Source organism: Pongo abelii, chromosome 5 (assembly GCF_028885655.2).
Source record: "Pongo abelii isolate AG06213 chromosome 5, NHGRI_mPonAbe1-v2.0_pri, whole genome shotgun sequence".
Lineage (NCBI taxonomy): Eukaryota > Metazoa > Chordata > Mammalia > Primates > Hominidae > Pongo > Pongo abelii.
This window is the reverse complement of record NC_071990.2, coordinates 64316257-64336419: the sequence shown is the minus strand read 5'-3', so window position 1 is coordinate 64336419 and position 20163 is coordinate 64316257. Positions and strand designations below refer to the sequence as shown.

At 38.1% G+C, this 20163-nt stretch overlaps 1 protein-coding gene across 1 annotated transcript in view; it reads left to right on the top strand.

The window, feature by feature from the left end:
• The window catches only part of EYS (eyes shut homolog), a 1986267-nt gene that overhangs the window by 1826176 nt on the left and 139928 nt on the right, over positions 1 to 20163 (top strand). The window contains 1 exon segment of the mRNA NM_001374351.1: positions 15466 to 15638. Within this exon segment, the coding sequence (NP_001361280.1) occupies positions 15466 to 15638 (173 nt within the window).

Sequence of the window (20163 nt, the reverse complement as noted above, 5' to 3'; positions counted from 1 at the left end):
TGAATCAATTCTTTGAACAAAGGTGAATACTATGTTAGAATATATATTTGGAACTTTTCGTAGAGTATTGCCTTCAGCTGCTGGGGAGTAAAATCACACTAATTATGGTTAAGTTCAATGCTGAGTACATTTTGTTATCAAAGACATCCTACATGATCTAGCATCTGTATAGTTTTTCCAATCTCCTCCTTTTTGCTGAACTCCGGGCAAAAGTGGCTACTTTCCAGTCCTGGACTATGTCAGACTTTCTCTCATATCTTAGCATTCATATCTGTTGTTCACTATTTAAACATTTCCTATTCCTCACCTAACCCAATTTTGCATTTTTTATGTTTTGGATTAATTATTAATTCCACTGAAAACTCTCCCCCAACCATTTATCTAAAATAGGCCGCCTGCTGTGCTCTCCCATAGCACCATGTGATATTCTCTTTTAGGACTTAATATAATGTGTCATTTTCTATTTAGTTACTTAATTCTTGTCTCACCATCTAGATTGTAAACTCAATGCAAAACGGGATGATATCTATTTCATTCAACACAGTTGTACAGTGCCTAGCAGTGCCTGGAATAGGGAAAAAGCTCAGTAAACATTGAGTGGGTGAATGAATGAATGAATAAATAAAGCAAACTAACTCTGGTTGAGGCATGGCAGAGTGGATGGAAGGCCTGCTCCTCTGCCCCTCATGGAGGCTTATGGAACAACATCAAGGAACTCCAGTATAAAACCAAACTCAATGTGACAGTTTTGCCTGTGGCAAATGGTGTATCCCTGAAAAAATATTTGTATTAAGCTATTTATTGGAGACTTGAATGGCAACTTTTGTAATAAGACAAAGTATCCCTTAAATAGTCTGTTTTATATATTATGCTCTTCATAGCTTGAAGTTTCCTGAAGGAATTGGGACAGTCAGTAAAAATACTTTTGGTAATAAATGACTCCTGAACAACTTCAAGATTAGCTACTTCCCTTTTGTTGTTTTCAGAAAGAGATAACTTGATTTTAGATATTAGAGGTTGAGAGTAGCTGCAGGTTTTTTCAATTAAAAGTTCTAGTGTGTCTCTTCTTTTTAATGCAAAAGGCTAAATCAGTTTCAGGAAAATGCTGACACAGTATTAAGATAAATCGTTTCCTGTCTTTAAAAATCCTATAGAATAGTCAATTTCTCTAAGTCTCAAGGATAACAATAGCTTCCTATATGTGATTAAACTAGCAAACAATTCCTTGTCGCTTGACCTGCATTTTTTTCTTGTTTCTATTTTACTTTAATTAGATTGAAAACAACTAATATAAACCAAGATTTTCTAACCCATGTTACACTTTAATGTATATAAAATCTATGCCAAATATTTGACTCTATTCTATAAGTAATGGAAATAACATTTTCAGGCTAAAGATTAATATTTTGCATATATGTGCCATGGGGAGGTGGGGAAAAGGATTAACCTTAAGTGAAATAAATTCAACTTAAGATTTAGTAAGTTCTGAAAAAAAGGTATTTAAGTATGTATATTCAGACATAATTTTAAGTTGCTTAGAAAATTTTAATTCAGAACTGGAGTTTGCAATAACTCATAATTTATATATATTAGTTACCACAGTATATTTTTACTAGGAAATAGTCAGACCAATGAAACAAAACTTCAAATGATTCTTACTAAATACAATAAAATAAAAGTTCCCTCTGGCATTCAGAGATCTGCTCCATGCCATAACCTGTCTCAGAAGAGGTTTTTCTGAACCCAATAGGTAATCCCTTTCCAAACCAGTTCTATTTCTGTGCTATAGTGAGCCTAGCAGTTTTGGATTCGTTGAGTGAAGCAATTTAGGAATTGCTTCCTGCAGATGGAGATGCATTTTATAGTGAATCACTGGAGCTTTAAAAATAACAAACTGCTGGAAAAGAAGCTTAAAACGATCCCCCCAAATAGTGAAATCTTATCTAGCCCATCTGACGAAGCAATTGAGGGGAAATAAACTAATTGAAACTATTGAAACAGCAGGGAAAGTTGGCTGTTCCTTTTTTTCTTTTATCCATTTAATGTAAAAGAAAATTGTCACATCTAATAGTGTGTCAAAAAAAAAGTGTTAACTAGGTATAAATGCCTTTTGAAACTGTCCTTTATCATCCATAAGGTTATGGAACTAAGAACCTTGCCTACAACCAAAACACCTTTTGATGAGAAATGGCCACTGTACATGACTTTTAAAGAAATAGCACAGTCCATTTTAACATCATGTCAACTGATTCCAAGAGATTTAGTCTTTTCCAGTGCAAAGAAGTTGCAAACTAAATCTTTTAATTGAAAAAGCCTGAAGCCACTTTCAGCTTCTTGTGTTTAAAACTGAAATTACCCCTTTCAGAATTAAAAAAGAAAAAGAAAGAAAAAGGGGCTAGGAAGAAGCACATTATTTCAAAGGCAGCAAAGCAGTGATTTATTATCAGTAGTTCCTTCTTCAGGAAAACTGTTTTCAGTTATCTGATCTTTGTGTCTCAGTTTCATCAACTTAACACAAAATATTGGTCCAAGCCTGAATTAGTCAAGTTTCCATAAAGGGACAGAATAGATAGATAGATAGAGAGAGACAGACAGACAGACAGACAGACAGAGATATAATGGGAAGTTTGTTAAGTTTTAACTTATATGATCACAAGTTCCCACAATAGGCTGTCTGCAAGCTTGAGGAGCAAGGAGAGGCAGTTGAAGTCTCAAAACTGAAAAACTGGGAGTCCAATGTTTGAGGGCAGGAAGCATCCAGCACAGGAGAAAGATGCAGGCTGGAAGACTAGGCCAATGTTGCCCCTTCACATTTTTGCTGCCTGATTTATATTCATTTGCAGCTGATTAGATTGTGCCCACCAGATTAAGGGTGGGTCTGTCTCCCTCAGCCCACTGACTCAAATGTTAATGTCCTTTGGCAACACCCTCACAGACACACACAGGATTAATACCTTGCATCCTTCAATCCAATCAAGTTGACCCTCAGTATTAACGGTCACCATGCTCATGCCCTAAATATATGTAAATTTGAACCCCAACAGAATGAGTTTCCAGATAATACAACAGTTAAAATAAAATCACAGCATTTCTACTTCAGAATTAGTTTAAGATGGAAACTCTATATTTAATACGTTCAGTACAACAATAGCCTAAGGAAAAAATGTTATGACTTCAAATAGAAGGTGACCATACCCCTGGTTTGGCTGGGATAGTCCCTGTTTACTCCTGTTATCCTGGCATCCTGTCCAGTTAGGCACTCACCCCAGATGCTTCATTTTATAATGAGTCATCATCATCATCATCAACGACAACAACAATTGTATGAAAATGAGCTGAAATACTTTCTGCTAAGTCAGCTCTCCTTCATGGACATAGTTTTTGTCTTCACAACTATTCCCAAGAAGCTAACCAAACTGTCCCCAGGATGAACAGATATTTCATAGCTATTTCATGCATGGTAATTGCATTTAGAAGAGAAAGAGTATATATGCATTTAAGCCTAAAAAGAATTCTGCTACACCATGTCCCCACACACATGAGGATCTTTCTATTTAGATAAGTACAATGGATAAAAGCTTTTAGTGCAAACTTTCCTGTTTTGTTGATATGTGAGTAGCTGCTCTGGTACTTTGAATTTGTAAGGTATTTGAGTCAAAGTTTATTTTTCTTCGGTAGCCTCTCCCTCTCTCCACCAACCAACATTGTAATCCAGAGGTTTTCTTAATCATAATCAAAGCCTAATTATGTTTATGTTATTTTTAAAATAAGTTATATTGATAACTTATTCCTACACTACTGAAAATAGTTACTAGCATGTCCATGGACATGCTATAAAATGAACTCATTATATTCTCCCTCTCCTTTCTAAATTTATATATTCTTCAGTTTCAAGAATGGCACCAAAATCTACTCAGCTAGACAAACCAGAAACCAATCATCAAGTTAGATATTTTTCTCCCTGAAATAAGGGGAGGTTCCCAGATGGCCAAATAGGAACAGCTCCAGTCTACAGCTCCCAGCATGAGTGACACAGAAGACAGGTGATTTTTGCAATTGCACCTGAGGTACCAGGTTCATCTCACTGGGGCTTGTCGCATAGTGGGTACAGCCCACGGAGCAGGGTGGGGCATTGTCTCACCCAGGAAGCATAAGGGGTCAGGGAATTCCCTTTCCTAGCAAAGGGAAGCCATGACAGACAGTACCTGGAAAATCAGGACACTCCCACCCTAACACTGCGCTTTTCCAATGGTCTTAGCAAACGGCACACCAGGAGATTATATCCCGCGCCTGGCTCAGAGGGTCCCACACCCATGGAGCCTCACTCGCTGCTAGCACTGCAGTCTGAGATTGAACAGCGAGGTGACAGCGAGGCTGGGGGAGGGGCATCCGCCATGGCTGAGGCTTGAGTAGGTAAACAAAGCAGCCAGGAAGCTTGAAGTGGGTGGAGCCCAACGCAGCTCAAGGAGGCCTGCCTGCCTCTGTAGACTCTGCCTCTGTGGGCAGGGCATAGCTAAACAAAAGGCAGCAGAAACTTCTACAGACTTAAACGTTTCTGTCTGACAGCTTTGAAGAGAGTAGTGGTTCTCCCAGCACGGAGTTTGAGATCTGAGAACGGACAGACTGCCTCCTCAAGTGGGTCCCTGACCCCCGAGTAGCCTAACTGGGAGACACCTACCAATAGGGGACGACTGACACCTCATACAGCCAGGTGCCCCTCTGAGAGGAAGCTTCCAGAGGAAGCATCAGGCAGCAACATCTGCTGTTCTATAATATTTGCTGTTCTGCAGCCTCCACTGGTGATACCCAGGAAAACAGGGTCTGGAGTGGACCTCCAGGAAACTCCAACAGACCTGCAGCTGAGGGTCCTGACTGTTAGAAGGAAAATGAACAAACAGAAAGGACATCCACACCAAAACCCCATCTGTACGTCACTACCATCAAAGACCAAAGGTAGATAAAACCACAAAGATGGGGATAAACCAGAGCAGAAAAGCTGAAAATTCTAAAAATCAGAGCACCTCTTCTCCTCCAAAGGAATACAGCTCCTCACCAGCAATAGAACAAAGCTGGACAGAGATGACTTTGACAAGTTGAGAGAAGAAGGCTTCAGACGATGGCTAATAACAGACTTCTCCGAGCTAAAGGAGGATGTTCGAACCCATCACAAAGAAGCTAAAAACCTTGAAAAAAGATTAGACAAATGGCTAACTAGAATAAACAGCGTAGAAAAGAACTTAAATGACCTGATGGAGCTGAAAACCATGGCACGAGAACTACGTGATGCATGCACAAGCTTCAGTAGCTGATTTGATCAAGTGGAAGAAAGGGTATCAGCGATTGAAGATCAAATGAATCAAATGAAGCAAGAAGAGAAGTTTAAGAAAAAAGAGTAAAAAGAAACAAACAAAGCCTCCAAGAAATATGGGACTATGTGAAAAAAACAAATCTATGTCTGATTGGTGTACCTGATAAGTGATGGGAAGAATGGAACCAAGTTGGAAAACACTCTCAGGATATTATCCAGGAGAACTTCCCCAACCTAGCAATGCAGCCCAACAGTCAAATTCAGGAAATACAGAGAACGCCACAAAGAAACTCCTCAAGAAGAGCAACTCCAAGACACATAATTGTCAGATTCACCAAAGTTGAAATGAAGGAAAAAAATGTTAAGGGCAGCCAGAGAGAAAGGTCGGGTTACCCACAAGGAAAAGCCCATCAGACTAACAGCAGATCTCTCAGCAGAAACTCTACAAGCCAGAAGAGAGTGGGGGCCAATATTCAACATTCTTAAAGAAAAGAATTTTCAAACCAGAATTTCATATCCAGCCAAACTAAGCTTTGTAAGTGAAGGAGAAATAAAATCCTTTAGAGACAAACAAATGCTGAGAGATTTTTGTCACCACCAGGCCTACCTTACAAGAGCTCCTGAAGGAAGCACTAAACATGGAAAGGAACAACCGGTACCAGCCACTGCAAAAACATGCCAAATTGTAAAGACCACTGATGCTAGGAAGAAACTGCATCAACTAATGAGCAAAATAACCAGCTAACATCATAATGACAGGATCAAATTCACACATAACAATATTAACTTTAAATGTAAATGGGCTAAATGCTCCAATTAAAAGACACAGACTGGCAAATTGGATAAAGAGTCAAGACACATCAGTGTGCTGTATTCAGGGGACCCATCTCATGTGCAGAGACAGACATAGGCTCAAAATAATGAGATGAAAGAAGATCTACCAAGCAAATGGAAAATAAAAAAAAGCAGGAGTTGCAATCCTAGTCTCTGATAAACCAGACTTTAAACCAACAAAGATCAAAAGAGACCAATGTCTCAAAAGAGACAAAAGAGATCCAATGATAGACTGGATTAAGAAAATGATAGACTGGATTAAGAAAATATACTATATGGTATATAGTATTCCATATATACCATGGAATACTATGCAGCCATAAAAAAGGATGAGTTCATGTCCTTTGTAGGGACATGGATGAAGCTGGAAATCATCATTCTCAGCAAACTATCGCAAGAACAGAAAACCAAACATCTTATGTTCTCACTCGTAGGTGGGAATTGAACAATAAGAACACTTGGACTCAGTGTGGGCAACATTACACACTGGGGCCTGTCATGGGGTGTAGGGAGGGGGGACGGATAGCATTAGGAGATATACCTAATGTAAATGTCGAGTTAATGGGTGCAGTACACCAACATGGCACATGTATACATATGTAACAAACCTGCACGTTGTACACATGTACCCTAGAATTTAAAGTATAATAAAAAAATAAAAAAATTTTAAAAAGATATTTTTCTCCCTGAGCATCTCTCAAATTATTTCTCTCCATGCCCACTTCCACTAAGCTTATCTACACTTCTGCTTGGATTTCTGTGTATAACTCAGGGTTTGGTCAAGAGAAAGAGCCACACGGTAATTTAGGAAAGTTTAATATGAAGATTTATTATCCAGTAACATGGGATTAATTTCTAAGATGCAAAGAGTACATTAAATATTTTAGGTGGGCCAGGCATGGTGGCTCATGCCTGTAATCCCAGCACTTTGGGAGGCCAAGGCAGGCAGATCGCCTGAGGTCAGGAGTTGAGACCAGCCTGGCCAACATGGCAAAACACCATCCCTACTAAAAATACAAAAATTAGCCAGGCATGGTGGCATGTGCCTGTAATCCCAGCTACTTGAGAAGCTGAAGTAGGAGAATTGCTTGAACCCAGAAGGTGGAGGCTGCAGTGAGCCGAATTCGCACCACTGCACTCCAGCCTGGGTGACAAGAGCGAGACACGGTCTTAAAAAAACAACAAAAAAAAACATATTTAGGTATAGTGGATGTAGGAGCCATTCCTACCTCTAGGGCTGAGGAAGAGCACTCCAAGGAACAAATCAGAAGACACACATATACACTCACACACATACACACACACACATGCACACTTGCACACACACACATACATACACACATGTGCACGCATACACACACACACCACCTGGTATGCAGAGCACGATGGAGAGTGTGGCCATTGAATGATAGAAAAGTTCACTGTGATACCCCAGTCCAAGACTGGGAAAGAAGAAGCCACGTACTGGCGCGCTGCTGAATGCACTGGGAAGCTACCCTCTGGGGCTCTAGGGAGATCACTGAGAAGCCACCACAAAGGTGCTGCTGAACTTGCTAGAATTCCTGCCCACTGGGGCGCCTGTGAAACTGTTTCAAGCCACTCACTATGAGGTCCAGGAAAACTCACCAGAAAGCCACACTTGAAGGTGCTGCTGAACTTGCTAAGAATTTTCCCACTGGGACACCTAGAAGCTGGAAAGCTGGGTGGGTCATGGGCTGTCTCCTAGTGGTAATTCTCCAGGGGAGGTGCTGTGGAACTTGCTGGGGGTGAGCAGCACTGAGTTTCCTGTGCATGCCTCCAGCAGGTGTAAGAAGACAGGAAAGAATGGCAGAGCTAGGAAGAGAACCTCTTCTTCCTTCAGTGTCCCAAGTGCCCTCTACTAACAAAGCATAACATCCCCCCAGTTGGCAAAGGGAATGTGTTTATAGGGTCCAGCTCCAGCATCACAAGAAAGGATTATAAAGGGTGGATTTGGAACTAACAAACAACACATTCTTATTTTTTTTTTTTTCTTTTCGAGATGGATTCTCACTCTGTTGCCCAGGCTGGAGTGCAGTGGCGTGATCTCGGCCCACTGCAACCTCCACCTCCTGGGTTCCAGTGATTCTCCCACCTCAGCCTCCTGAGTAGCTGGAATTACAGGCATGCGCCACCACACCCAGCTACTTGTTTGTATTTTTAGTGGAGATGGGGTTTCACCATGTTGGCCAGGATGGGATTGAACTCCTGACCTCAAGTGATCCGCCCACCTCGGCCTCCCAAAATGCTGAGATTATAGGCATGAGTCACCACGCCCAGCAGACAATAAATTAATAACGGAGAAAACTCTGTCCCTAGGTTTACTGTTCTCCAGACATTTTCCCCAGAATAATAATTCTAAAACATAATATAATTCATTCCCTCATCAAAAACGTTTCAATGTCTGTCTATTGCCAATAAGTTAAAGTGAAAATTCTTAAAAGGACCAAGGCTGCTTCTCGTATCTCAGCTCAGATCTACTTATACTCTATGCTTCAAATATATTGATAGGATTAAATTAAGTGAAATTCTAGCATTGGAAAGAAATACTTGTTATTGGGAATTGGGGTAAGAGGAAAGAAAGGATGGAGAATAAGTGCTGGAAGAAATAATGTGGAAGTCAGGAGAGGTGCTGATGACTAAAATTTTATCTATAGAGTAGGAAGTGAAGTCACTTCCTCTGAGCAGAGATCACAGGACTGGGAAAGATCTGAACAACGATTGGGTAGAAGGAGAATTTGATATTTAATCAAATTTGATGAATTTTGATGAAGTGGTGAATTTTATATTGTCCCCCATAACTGTGCACTTAACTTCATGTCTAGGCTGCAGATTATAATCTAAATATACCACAGGGTTCAAGAGGTAGGTATTAAACATCTTGCCAGTTAGTAATCTCTGGTTTACATTGCTCAGTACACTGACTCTATATAAAGAAATTTGGGACAATTCCAAAAGTCACCTGCTTGCTCTAAGTGGCAGACACAAACTGTACTTTTAGAGCAAGCCTGCCAAATCAACATATTTAGAAGCAAGAACTCCTCTAAATTTCTTGCTTTTTTTCCAACCCAAAAAAATTTGACAAAAGAAAGGCTGTGGAGTAAATGAGAAACTGCAAAAAAAAATTAAATTCTCATTGCAAATTCAACATAGAAATACCCATAAAGGATATTTTGGGTTCATAAATGTATACCTTTCTAGAGAGTTATCTACCATTCATTTTTAAGGAATAAATTTTCCACCCACAGCAATTTTGTAAATAATTCTTAATATCAGAAAAGAACAACCATCGACATTGTGTGCTGTGTTTCTACCTTCCTGATAATCGGTGAATTCACCATGGTAACAGTTGAGTAGAAACTGTGTGTATGTGAACATTACTGAGGTCAAGGGAATGGGTGAAATGGCACTTCATTGGCTTAAATATTTTAAGATAATTTTTTATGTCTTTTTAGTAGAAGTTAAAATAACATTTTAAAAGCTTATACCAACTCTTCTAGCCTTAAATAGCTTCCAAATAGGCACATTATCTTTACAGGAAATTACCTGAGAGCTCCAGAGCTTCATAAGCACTGCATTTACAGATTCTGTTATATTGAATCCTGCCCAGATTGCCCTTACCACGCAGGGGGCTGGAGACTGGCTAATTTTACAGTGAGCACAGAGTGAGAAAAATCTATTATGAAATTGTAGTTTGGGCACAGAGTATAATTCTAAGATCCTGAGATTTTTTTTTTATTGGCGGGGAGTAATTCTAGACCCTGAAATGATACATTCATTTGACAAACAATTATTAATGCATTATTTTATTTTTTCACCCATAATACCCTGCACCTTATCCTTCTTTCCCAACCCACTTCTCTTTGTACCAGATTTCATCATATTTCTCTTATTCCACCATTAACTGATTCAGACACAACTAATTACATGTTTCATTTATTCTTACCTCCTTTTCCTAATATATAATGAGCAGCTGATCAATGCCAAGTACTGTGCTGGGCACATTCTCACACATATGTCATTTAATGTATTTAGATAATGGCCATGTTTACTATGTTAGCTCCCCTTTTGGGCTTCATGTTCTCCGAGTCTGCTCCCTTGGAAGCAAAACTTTAATTCCATTTCATAAGAACTAGAGGGTCACAAGGCCAGAGATACGGAAAAGATATCTCTTTCTGGAAAGGAGATCCTGATGCACTTGCTGGGGAAGAAATTTTGGTCATTTTTCTTTACCAGCGAAGTTTATTTTTTTGTAAAGTGAACCATGCCTGTAAGAGAGAGAGAGAAGGAAGGGGAAAGAGAGAAGGAGAGAGATTATACCATATATTCAATTTTTCTTTGCAAAATGCCTACAAGATTAAATTGGACAGATACTAGAACAAGAAAAAAAGTGTTTTTAATTGTTTATGGATTTTCCATTTTATGTATTATTTATTCCTATGTCATTCTATGACTTTTATTTGCTCTTATCCTTTCTCTTCTTGTTTCTGCCTTTAGAAAAACCCTTTCATATAAAGAAAAAAGTTTCTATAGCAGAGGACATTTTCCCTGAGCTCTCTGTTCATGGGTATATTATATAGACTATGTTTCTCCAAGTTCACTTTCTAGGCCACCACAAAGTAATTTTGGTTTTGCATTTTTTTCCCATTATTTTCATGCTTGGCTACTTTTAAAAAGAAAAAGTTATAAATGAAAAATGACATACATAGTGGTGTGCCTTACAGCACAAAATAACAACTATTTAGGCAGTTCTGTCCTAGAAACAGACAAAGAAAATCTATCTACAGTACTAGAGTCAGAGTCTCCACATACAGCTAACAACTCATTTGACAGAAATTCCAATTTTTTAAGGAAGATTCTTGCAGGGGAGGGGAAGTATTCTTTGTAATTAGTAGGCTCTTATCATGGTGTTGTGAAATTCATGAAAACAGATTGAAAGTTCTACTTGAACCACAGCTACTTGGGATCTCATTTGCATAACTCCTAAAGCCTGGGCTGTGGTGCTATCAGAGCTGATACATAGAGATGGGTTATTTCTGCCAGTAGCAATTCTATTTTTCAGAAATATCTGGAGACATTATTCATAAGGATTCATTTCTGCACTCTTTCCTGCTGAGAACCTCCCTCTCTTGACACTGTGGGTGGCCAACTTTGAAATCGGCTAATGATCCGTTAGATACAAAGAGTGCAAGAAGAGTTATTTATTTTTTTAAGTTAATACATGCAGGAGTCCTTTTAGTTCTAGAAGATTTTTGGCATCTGGCTGTGTTATATAAATAGTGGGCACCCTTTTCAAGCCAGCTTCTTTGATTTTTTTTTAATTAGCTAAATTTTTCTAAAGGTAATTTTAATACTCATAGAAATGACAGTTAATATTCTTACCATATTGTAGACTTGTAATCAAATATCCTGTAGCAGTTACAATGCCAAAATATACAGTTGTTTGCATATGCTTAGATAGGTGGTATTTTTTTAACTAAGCTTTAAAGTGACCAAGTGAATTTTTTCCTCTTTTATGTTGAAGTTAAACATAATGCACATGCAGTAGACTGTATACGGCACTCCTAAAATGAAAACCTTCTCATCTTTGTACTTTGATGGATATATATGTTTTCAGATATATGTTGGTCAAAAGTCAAAACATAGCCCAAAAACAAAAATAAAATTATAATATCCTATAAGGACAGAATAATAACTAATGCCCATCAAGCTTTCACTCTGGAGAGAATATTTGTCTCAGAGGGATGGGTTTAAGTCAAAGTAGGCTATGCAAAAGAGTCTCCTAATGACATTTTTTAAAGGCAGACTCTTGAGCCTTACTTTAGACATTCTAAATCAGAATCTCAGAGGTCAAGAGGAGCATGGGAATCTGCATTTAGCAAACACATTCAGGAGAGTCCCTGGTAAATCCTTTGGTGCCAGTTCACAGACCAGCTTTTAGTAACTACTGTCATCTGAATCCGTATATTACAGAGCTAAGGCCTTAAAATACTTGATACTTTCTCTATTCCTTTGTCACATACTATGTATCTTACAGAGATTTGTTCATGCATTTATGATGTCTCCTACAAAGAATGCAAAAGCGAGTCTTATTCACCACTTGGCACGTGGCTCCATCCGTGATGTAGGTGCACAACAAACTTTGGATGGCAGCAATTGCCAAAAAAAATATGGTCCTCTGGTGTATAGGTAAAAACTTCACCATAATCTGGATTATTTTATGACCTACTTTTAATTCAGAAAAATCTCCTGACTTGCTTAAAGGAAAATTTCCAAAAAAAAGGTTTCTATGTGGTTTACAGGTCTTGTGAAGGATAAAATTTTTAAAACTTTAGGGATGAAAATATATATTCCATGAAAAAAATATATTTCATATAAATATATTCTCTCAAAGCTAATTATAATAAGCAGTGACAAATTCACAGCAATAATGTAGTATTTAAAGTAAACTGAGCAAAAGAGGGTGACACTATTTTGAAAACTATTTCCAAAAGTCAACTGTCTTACATAAGATCCATCAGTCTTAGAGCATTCCCTTTCTGGGTCAACACTGCCTTTTGCTACAAGATGTAGAGACATCAAAGTAGGTCAAGTGGCAGAGAAAACAGCAGGCTTGGTAGCTTTTGAAGAAGTTGTGATTTAATGACAGGATCTGACAAGATCTGGATAGGAGAAACTTTGTGTCCAGGTCTAACACAGAAGATAGCAAAGATAGATTTAGAAAACAAAAACTATTGGTGAAATGTCTGACACTCCAGGAAGTCTTTTGGAACTTTGAGGTACAATTTGAAGTGCCGTCATCTGGCAACATCTCAATTGAGTAAAGCTGACTCTTGCTAATGAGGTGCTAATGGGATATCAAGACAGGCCAGAAGACTCTGAACACTTGCCCTTGGTTAGATATGGTGAGTTTCCCTTTTCTTGGAGAGTTTTCTATAGAATTTCTAGTTCTCTCTCTACTCTAGTTGCCTGCTGATATACAGATGCACACAGTTAGTCATCTCCGCATGAATTTACACAACCAACTTCTCACAACACCTGATGAAAGCAGAAAGAGGAAATGAGGCTTGATTTATCAATAGGACTGGATTAAAAAATAGTGCTTTCCTTGGTTTTCACCATAAAATCATCTTTCCTGCATGCCAAATCTGTTTAGGTTTATATGATTAAAGCATTTAAATCAATCAATGCTTAGATTAGTTTGACTTTCACATATGAGGCATTCTCCTTGATCTGAAAAAGACTAATTTGGTCCTTCCAGAATGCAGCTCTCAAGAATGCTACTTTCCTAGACTTTATCCCAGAATACAAATGCTTAATACTGACCTTTCAACTCCAAGTAAGGTCAGTGGAAGCAAAGTTACATCAGATTTATCCATTACCCCCAAACAACATTAAGTTTCTAACGTACACTTTAGGTCACACCAGAAATATTTCTGTACCTGCTAGGTGGTCCGGCTGTGGTTTTACCGCTATTCTCAGGAAACAAGGAACAGCATTGGCTAAGCAGTCCTCAAAACTTTATTTCACAGAAACAGAAAATCTTGCTCAGGATACTTTATAACCATCTTAGGGGCATCGATATATAATTTTTTCCCAATTCTGAAAACTTATGAGATTCCATATCTGTCTGCAATGTGTAGAATGCTATGCAGGTTGCCATGAAGGTTATAAAATGCATAAATTACTGATTACTTACAGGATAAGCCTTATGAGTTGGCAAAATCTGAAGGTCTCAAAGCCTTACAACCCCACCAAAGCCAGCTTTATCTGCTATCTGATACATAAACTTTCATAGTGTTTCATAACATTATCATGGAGAATATTAAAATATGAATATTTTTAGAAAAGGAAACACCATCATATTTCTAAGTCAGGTACTCATTATTATGAAAGAAATAGTTCTTTCCTACACACAAATTTTGGAGTAAGGGGATTCAAAGACATGAGGAAGGTATTGAGGAACCATACAGATAGTTGGGGAAAAATTCATTGTATGGGTAAGATCTACAACTAGACTGGGAAGCTGTGTCATAAAAACATAAAAATATGTTAGTTTCCCAATTATCAGGGCTAATCCTGGCATCTATGCTTAAGAGCTAACAGTTGCATTGAGAAGATAAGATGTAAACTCCTAAGATCTGTATATGGCAAGGTGTATGAACTAATGTAATAAGAAAAGAGAGCAAAAAAAAGAAAAGATTAAATGGAATTCTTTAACTTCAAGTGACAAAATCCCAAATCAAACTGGCTTTAAAAATGTAAAAGCAGTGGAATATATTGTCTCACATAACTACAGAGTACTGGCTAGATCTGGTACCCAGATAATCAATAATCTATATTTCTCTGTCACTTATATTTACATTGCTAAGTATTAGCTATTTATTCTCAGCTAGGCTCTTCCCTCTGGACAGGCACATGCCACCGTCAATTACCAGTGTAGCAACACCAGCAGATAAAATGAGTACTCTCTGGAGAGTTCTAGCAGAGGTTGGCCAGTTGGCCTAGCGTGTCATGTATCCACCCTGCACTACACACTATGATTGGCACCAAGAGAGCAGACTGTGTCTCCCAGACAACATGGGCTGAGAATGGTGGAGGGGTGGGTCTTGGAAAGGAAAACAAAGGCGTCTGTTACTTTAAATGGGGCAATGGATGCAGAGAAGGCAGAAATAACAAACTCCAAGTCACTTCTCCCTCTTGAGAATGCTTCCCTGGCAGGTAAGAGGAGTATTTTTCCTGAGCTCTGCTTTCATGCACACTCACAGCCTGGAGCCACCAAACCATATTTTAAGCTGAAGAGTTATATAGTCATTATAGCTCCCCACTGTGTCTTATTTTCAGAATTACTACAAATGCAGCTCTTGGAGGACTTTGTCCTCAGTGTGGGGAAGCTTATCACCAGCTTAAAATTCTCCTCTGAGCTTTGAGTCTAAGATGTTTTTTGCTAATAGACGTTTGATGCACTTTATTGAGGCAGCACCACACATATTCAATGAAGCCCTGAAAAGGCACCCAGTGTGAAATAAAAGATGAGGCAAATCAAAAATAAAAATAGATGGCTTAAAATAGAATTCGTGGCTTCAGATAATCTATAAAGCTGTTAATCTGCTTTCAGTGGAAAGCACACAGCTACAAATACTCAAAAGTTGAAACAGAAAAAAGAGGGAGAAAAAAGTCACTTATTAGAAAAGATGCAATTATAATTTTATTTGCATATGTGTTCATGCATGTGTATATATGTGTATGTGTGTAGAAAATATCAGTTGTTTCCTAATGAATTTTTAAATTTTTTCCCTTCTCAGTGATAATGAAAATCTGTTTTGTGAGTGTCCAAGGCTGTATTCAGGCAAGCTGTGCCAGTTTGCAAGTTGTGAAAACAACCCATGTGGAAATGGTGCCACCTGTGTTCCAAAATCTGGAACAGATATTGTCTGCCTCTGCCCATATGGGAGGTCTGGACCCCTCTGCACTGATGGTAAGAGCATTTGATTATTAAAGATGGAGCACAGACAGAAAGAGGTGAAGAGGATAGAAATCACTCAGATGAATCAAAAATAGCACTTGACTGATCAAATACATCAAATCTTCTGGGTTCTTTTCAAGTCAGTTGAGACAAGACCCATTAGTGAGACTGATCACCAAGCAGGTATTTCTCATACCCATCAAGTAATTACAAAAGTGGTGGCTAGGTACAGTGGCTCACGCCTGTAATCCCAGCACTTTGGGATGTGAGGCGGGTGGATCACGAGGTCAGAAATTCGAAACCCCCCTGACCAACATGGTGAAACCCCATCTCTACTAAAAATACAAAAATTAGCCAGGCATGGCGGCATGCTGAGGCTGGAGAATCGCTTGAACCCAGGAGAGTGAGGTTGCAGTGAGCTGAGATTACACCACTGCACTCCAGCCTGGGCAGCAGAGAGAGACTCCATCTCACAAAAAGAAAAAAAAAAGTGGTAATGAGTTTTCCCTGAGGTTAGAGTACAGAAAATCTCTGTATTGTAAAATCTCAAAGTCTAGCAAAGTATAAGAGAGTAACAAGGGGCATCAAGAGCAATATATAAAATCAAATTATTTCATGTCATTTTGGCAAACTGAGAGTACAATATTAACAAATCTATGCATCACAGCACAGTTGTTTTACATTTAAATGTAACAAAACCCATGATGCAGTTATTACATATCAAGAAACTAAATCACAAACAATAGACATGCGTCTCTCTTTAGGAAAATTCAGTATGAGAAATCCTAAATTACAAAAAGCTGCAAGATGCTGTAATATAAGATTTTAAGAAAAAAAATGCCTAAGAATTTAATGTTAGCTGTGATATACATATATGTGTATAGATATTTTCAGAAATAATAAAAATTGGTATTAATAGTTAATCAACACAGGACTGGACTTGCTTTATCATTATTTTCACCATAAAAATAAAAAACATTTATTCCTTTGACACTCGTGATATTTGGCACCAAATTTTAGAATAAGGCTACCAAAGTGAATTCAGGGCCCTCTACCCCAGAATCACAAAATGAAGCAAATACATCCAGCCTGTGATGACATGAAACAGCTGGGCACCACATCCTGATGTGGCAGGTATGAAAACTGAAACGAGAGTAAAAGAAGCATTTGTGACTAAAAGGTATTGAAGTTTTGGATACATGTGTCTTTGAAAGAAATTGAGACAATGAATTTGTGTGTATCTGAAAGACAGAATGACTTAAGAGGAGAAGAGTTAAGAAGTACTAAGAATTTCATTCTGTGTGTGGCAGGGTTAAATTACAAGAAGTTAGCCAAGTCATTTTTATAAAAAGAGAAAACATTATAGACTGAATAGAATTGAAGTTGTGTCCTTTCCCATAAAAATCTCATGCTTCTCAGATGTAATCATTCTATTTAGATAAAAGCTATTGAAAAAATATAATTGGTTATAATAAATTTGATTACTAAGAGATGAATCATCAGTTTTGCTTCCTACTTGAAAATAATACTGACCATATAAAATAAGAAGTAAAGATTTAGAAGAATGTCTTTATGTATTCACACATACACAAAAAATGATTGTTTACTCCCCTCTCCTGGTCTCATTAGGGTTTCAAAGATGCAAGGATGTATAGATTATTGAGACAGGAAAAATTGACATTATTAGGTTCTTTGCCTCAGTGTAAGTTTTTTTTTTTAAAAAAAAGATTCCTACATGCACCCATCCTGAAGAATTTCTCAAAATAATTATCCTATCCATTTATATTCCACAAAGTTGCCAGATCTAGTTTAGCAATGTAAAACTTGTCAAGAAAGATAAGACTTCTGACCTTACAGAGCTTACCTTCTAATTGAAAAGATAAAAAGAAAATAAAAATGGCTCAAAACACAATACAAAATTTCTGAGAAGAATTATGAAGGAAATAAACAAGTAGTGATAGACAGTAACTGGGATGGAGGGCATTTTAACAGGTCACCAAGACAAGAATCACTCTCAGAGGAAGAGATATTTGTACTGAGGCCTAAAGAATAGGGAGTATGGCCCATGAAAAGCAGGAAAAGGAACTATCCAGGCAGAAGGTTCAGAAATGGAAGACCCTGAGGAAAGATAGAAGCTGGCCTTTTTGGAGAATGAAAAGATACTACTGTAGCTGATGCATAAGTGTCTTCATTCACTCCAGCTGCTATAATGGAATACCATAGACTGGGTGACTTATAAACTACAGAAATATATTTCTCACTGATCCGGAGGCTGGAAATTTCAAGATCAAACCACCAGCGGACTTGGTTCTGGTGAGGACTACTTCCTGGCTCATAGACAGCAGTCTCACTGTGTCCTCACATGGAAGGGACTAACTGGCTCTCTGGAGTTTCTTTTATAAGGGCACTAATCCCATTCGTGAAACCTTTGCCCCATGATCTGATCACCTCTCAAAGACCCCATTTCCAAATACCATCACATTGGCAGTTAGGTTTTAACATGTGATTCTGGGGGGTCACATAAACAGTCAGTCTATAGCAATAGTGTACAAGAAGAAAAAAATCTAATGTTAGCAGGGCCTAGATCATATAGGGCCTTGGGAACATGGAAAGATTTTTGACTTTTATTTCCAGATGCCTTAGGAAACCGTTGGAAGGCTTGAAAAGGGCTAGTGACTTTTGTGTATTTGTTTAAACTATTCTGATGGTATTATCTCTAACAGATTTTATAAGACTATTGGAGTGGTCCTGACAAAAGATAATTACGCCTAGGACAAGGGCAATGGCAGTGGGGATGTAGATAAGTGGATAAATTTTAAAACTATTCTGGAGATACAATATTCAGAACTTGCTGGGAAGAGTGTGAAAAGGGTAGAACCAAGAACAACATCAAGTTTCCTTTGTCTGAACTATAGTGTAGATGGTGGTGCCATGAAAAAGAATAGGGGCATAACAGCTTCTTTTGTAGGAAAAAGCTTATTTTATTGGGAGGTAAACAAGAGTTTTATTTTGTACAAATGAAGAAAACAATGCTAATTAGACATCCAAAGGGAGATGATATGTAGACAATTAGATATATGATGCTAGTGCTCTGAAGCAAGATAAGGACTAAAGATATAATCCAGGGGAGTCATTAAAATAAAGGTGGTGTTTAAAACCATAAAACTGTAGACTGTCTAAGGAGAAAATATAGAAGAGAAATATAAAGAAGAGAAAGTGTAGATAAAGAAAAGAAGATTTAAAAAGAGCAGATAAATCCTAGAGAAACCTTCCAAAATGCCAATATTTAGATATCTGGTAGAGGAGAGAAAGCTGTATTAAATGCCAGTACCATACCCTGACAAACACTCCTCTCATCTCTCAACCCATAGATATTGCTCCTATTATGATGTGCCTTTGTCTCAGTCTGGGACCTCCATAAAAACAGAACCTGGATAAGAATTGCATTCAGGTCATTTACTTTGGAAATGATTCCAGGAAATAGGAGAGAAGATCTAATGAGAATAAAACGGGGTAGGAGAGAAAGTCAGTGCAAAGGAGCACAGGGCATTGAACATCACTGTGGGCAACTGTGCATGATTTCACTCAGATCTTATGAGAAGCTATACAAAAAGTCTCAAAAATGGCTGCCCAAGGGGCAAAAGAGAGAAATGTTTGACCATTGTCTCATGGTTCTTTTTGATTGAAGGTTTCCCTACAAGACATTAATATTCCCACACTTCTAGATTGCCATGCAAGACTGATGAGAGTACAAGCTTTAGCAGGCATCTTAGGTGACAGCATCAGAAAAGCTGGAGGCTATAGAAAGGGAGCTTAACGTATCAATATTCCATCACAAGTCAATATTCAATATTTTTGAGTCACAAAAAATCCCCCTCAAGTGTTAGCTCCCTCCAGAAACCTTTTTTACATCAACAGGCATCAATACTTTCTCTACTCCACCAACTAGTATGGGGTGACATCCCAAGCCATCTATTGGATCATTCACTGTTACTACTATGACCTCTAGAATATTGTCTAGAATATACTTAATATATATTTATTTTACAGAGAAAGGCAAAAAACAATCCAATAAGCCTAGCTGTTGTTCAATTACAACTACACTGTAGAAGAGGCACAGAATAACATCTGGGACTTTGCCTTTTTGCTAATACCAGAGGATGAAAAATCAGCTAGTTTTATTTCATCAGCAATTGTGTCTACTACATAGCACTTTTCTTCCAAATTATGTCCATATCTACCATCTTAATATATTCTTTGGGGGACAATAGAAAATATAATTATCACATTTCCTACCTTGTTGATATTTCCACTGAGGAATTCATCCAGGGGTAATCGTGGCAGTGATGGCCGGAGCCAAGACAAACACACACCACACATGGGAAGTTTGCAGCTGCTTTCCTTTTTAAAGAGCTTTACTTTCCACATTTGTGCTCCTCATTCACACTTCCTGTTGCCTCTCCTTATGCAAGAATAATCTCTTCTTTTTTTTTTTTCTGGTGGCTGTAGCATTTATTAGAATGTTCTTTTAATGTAT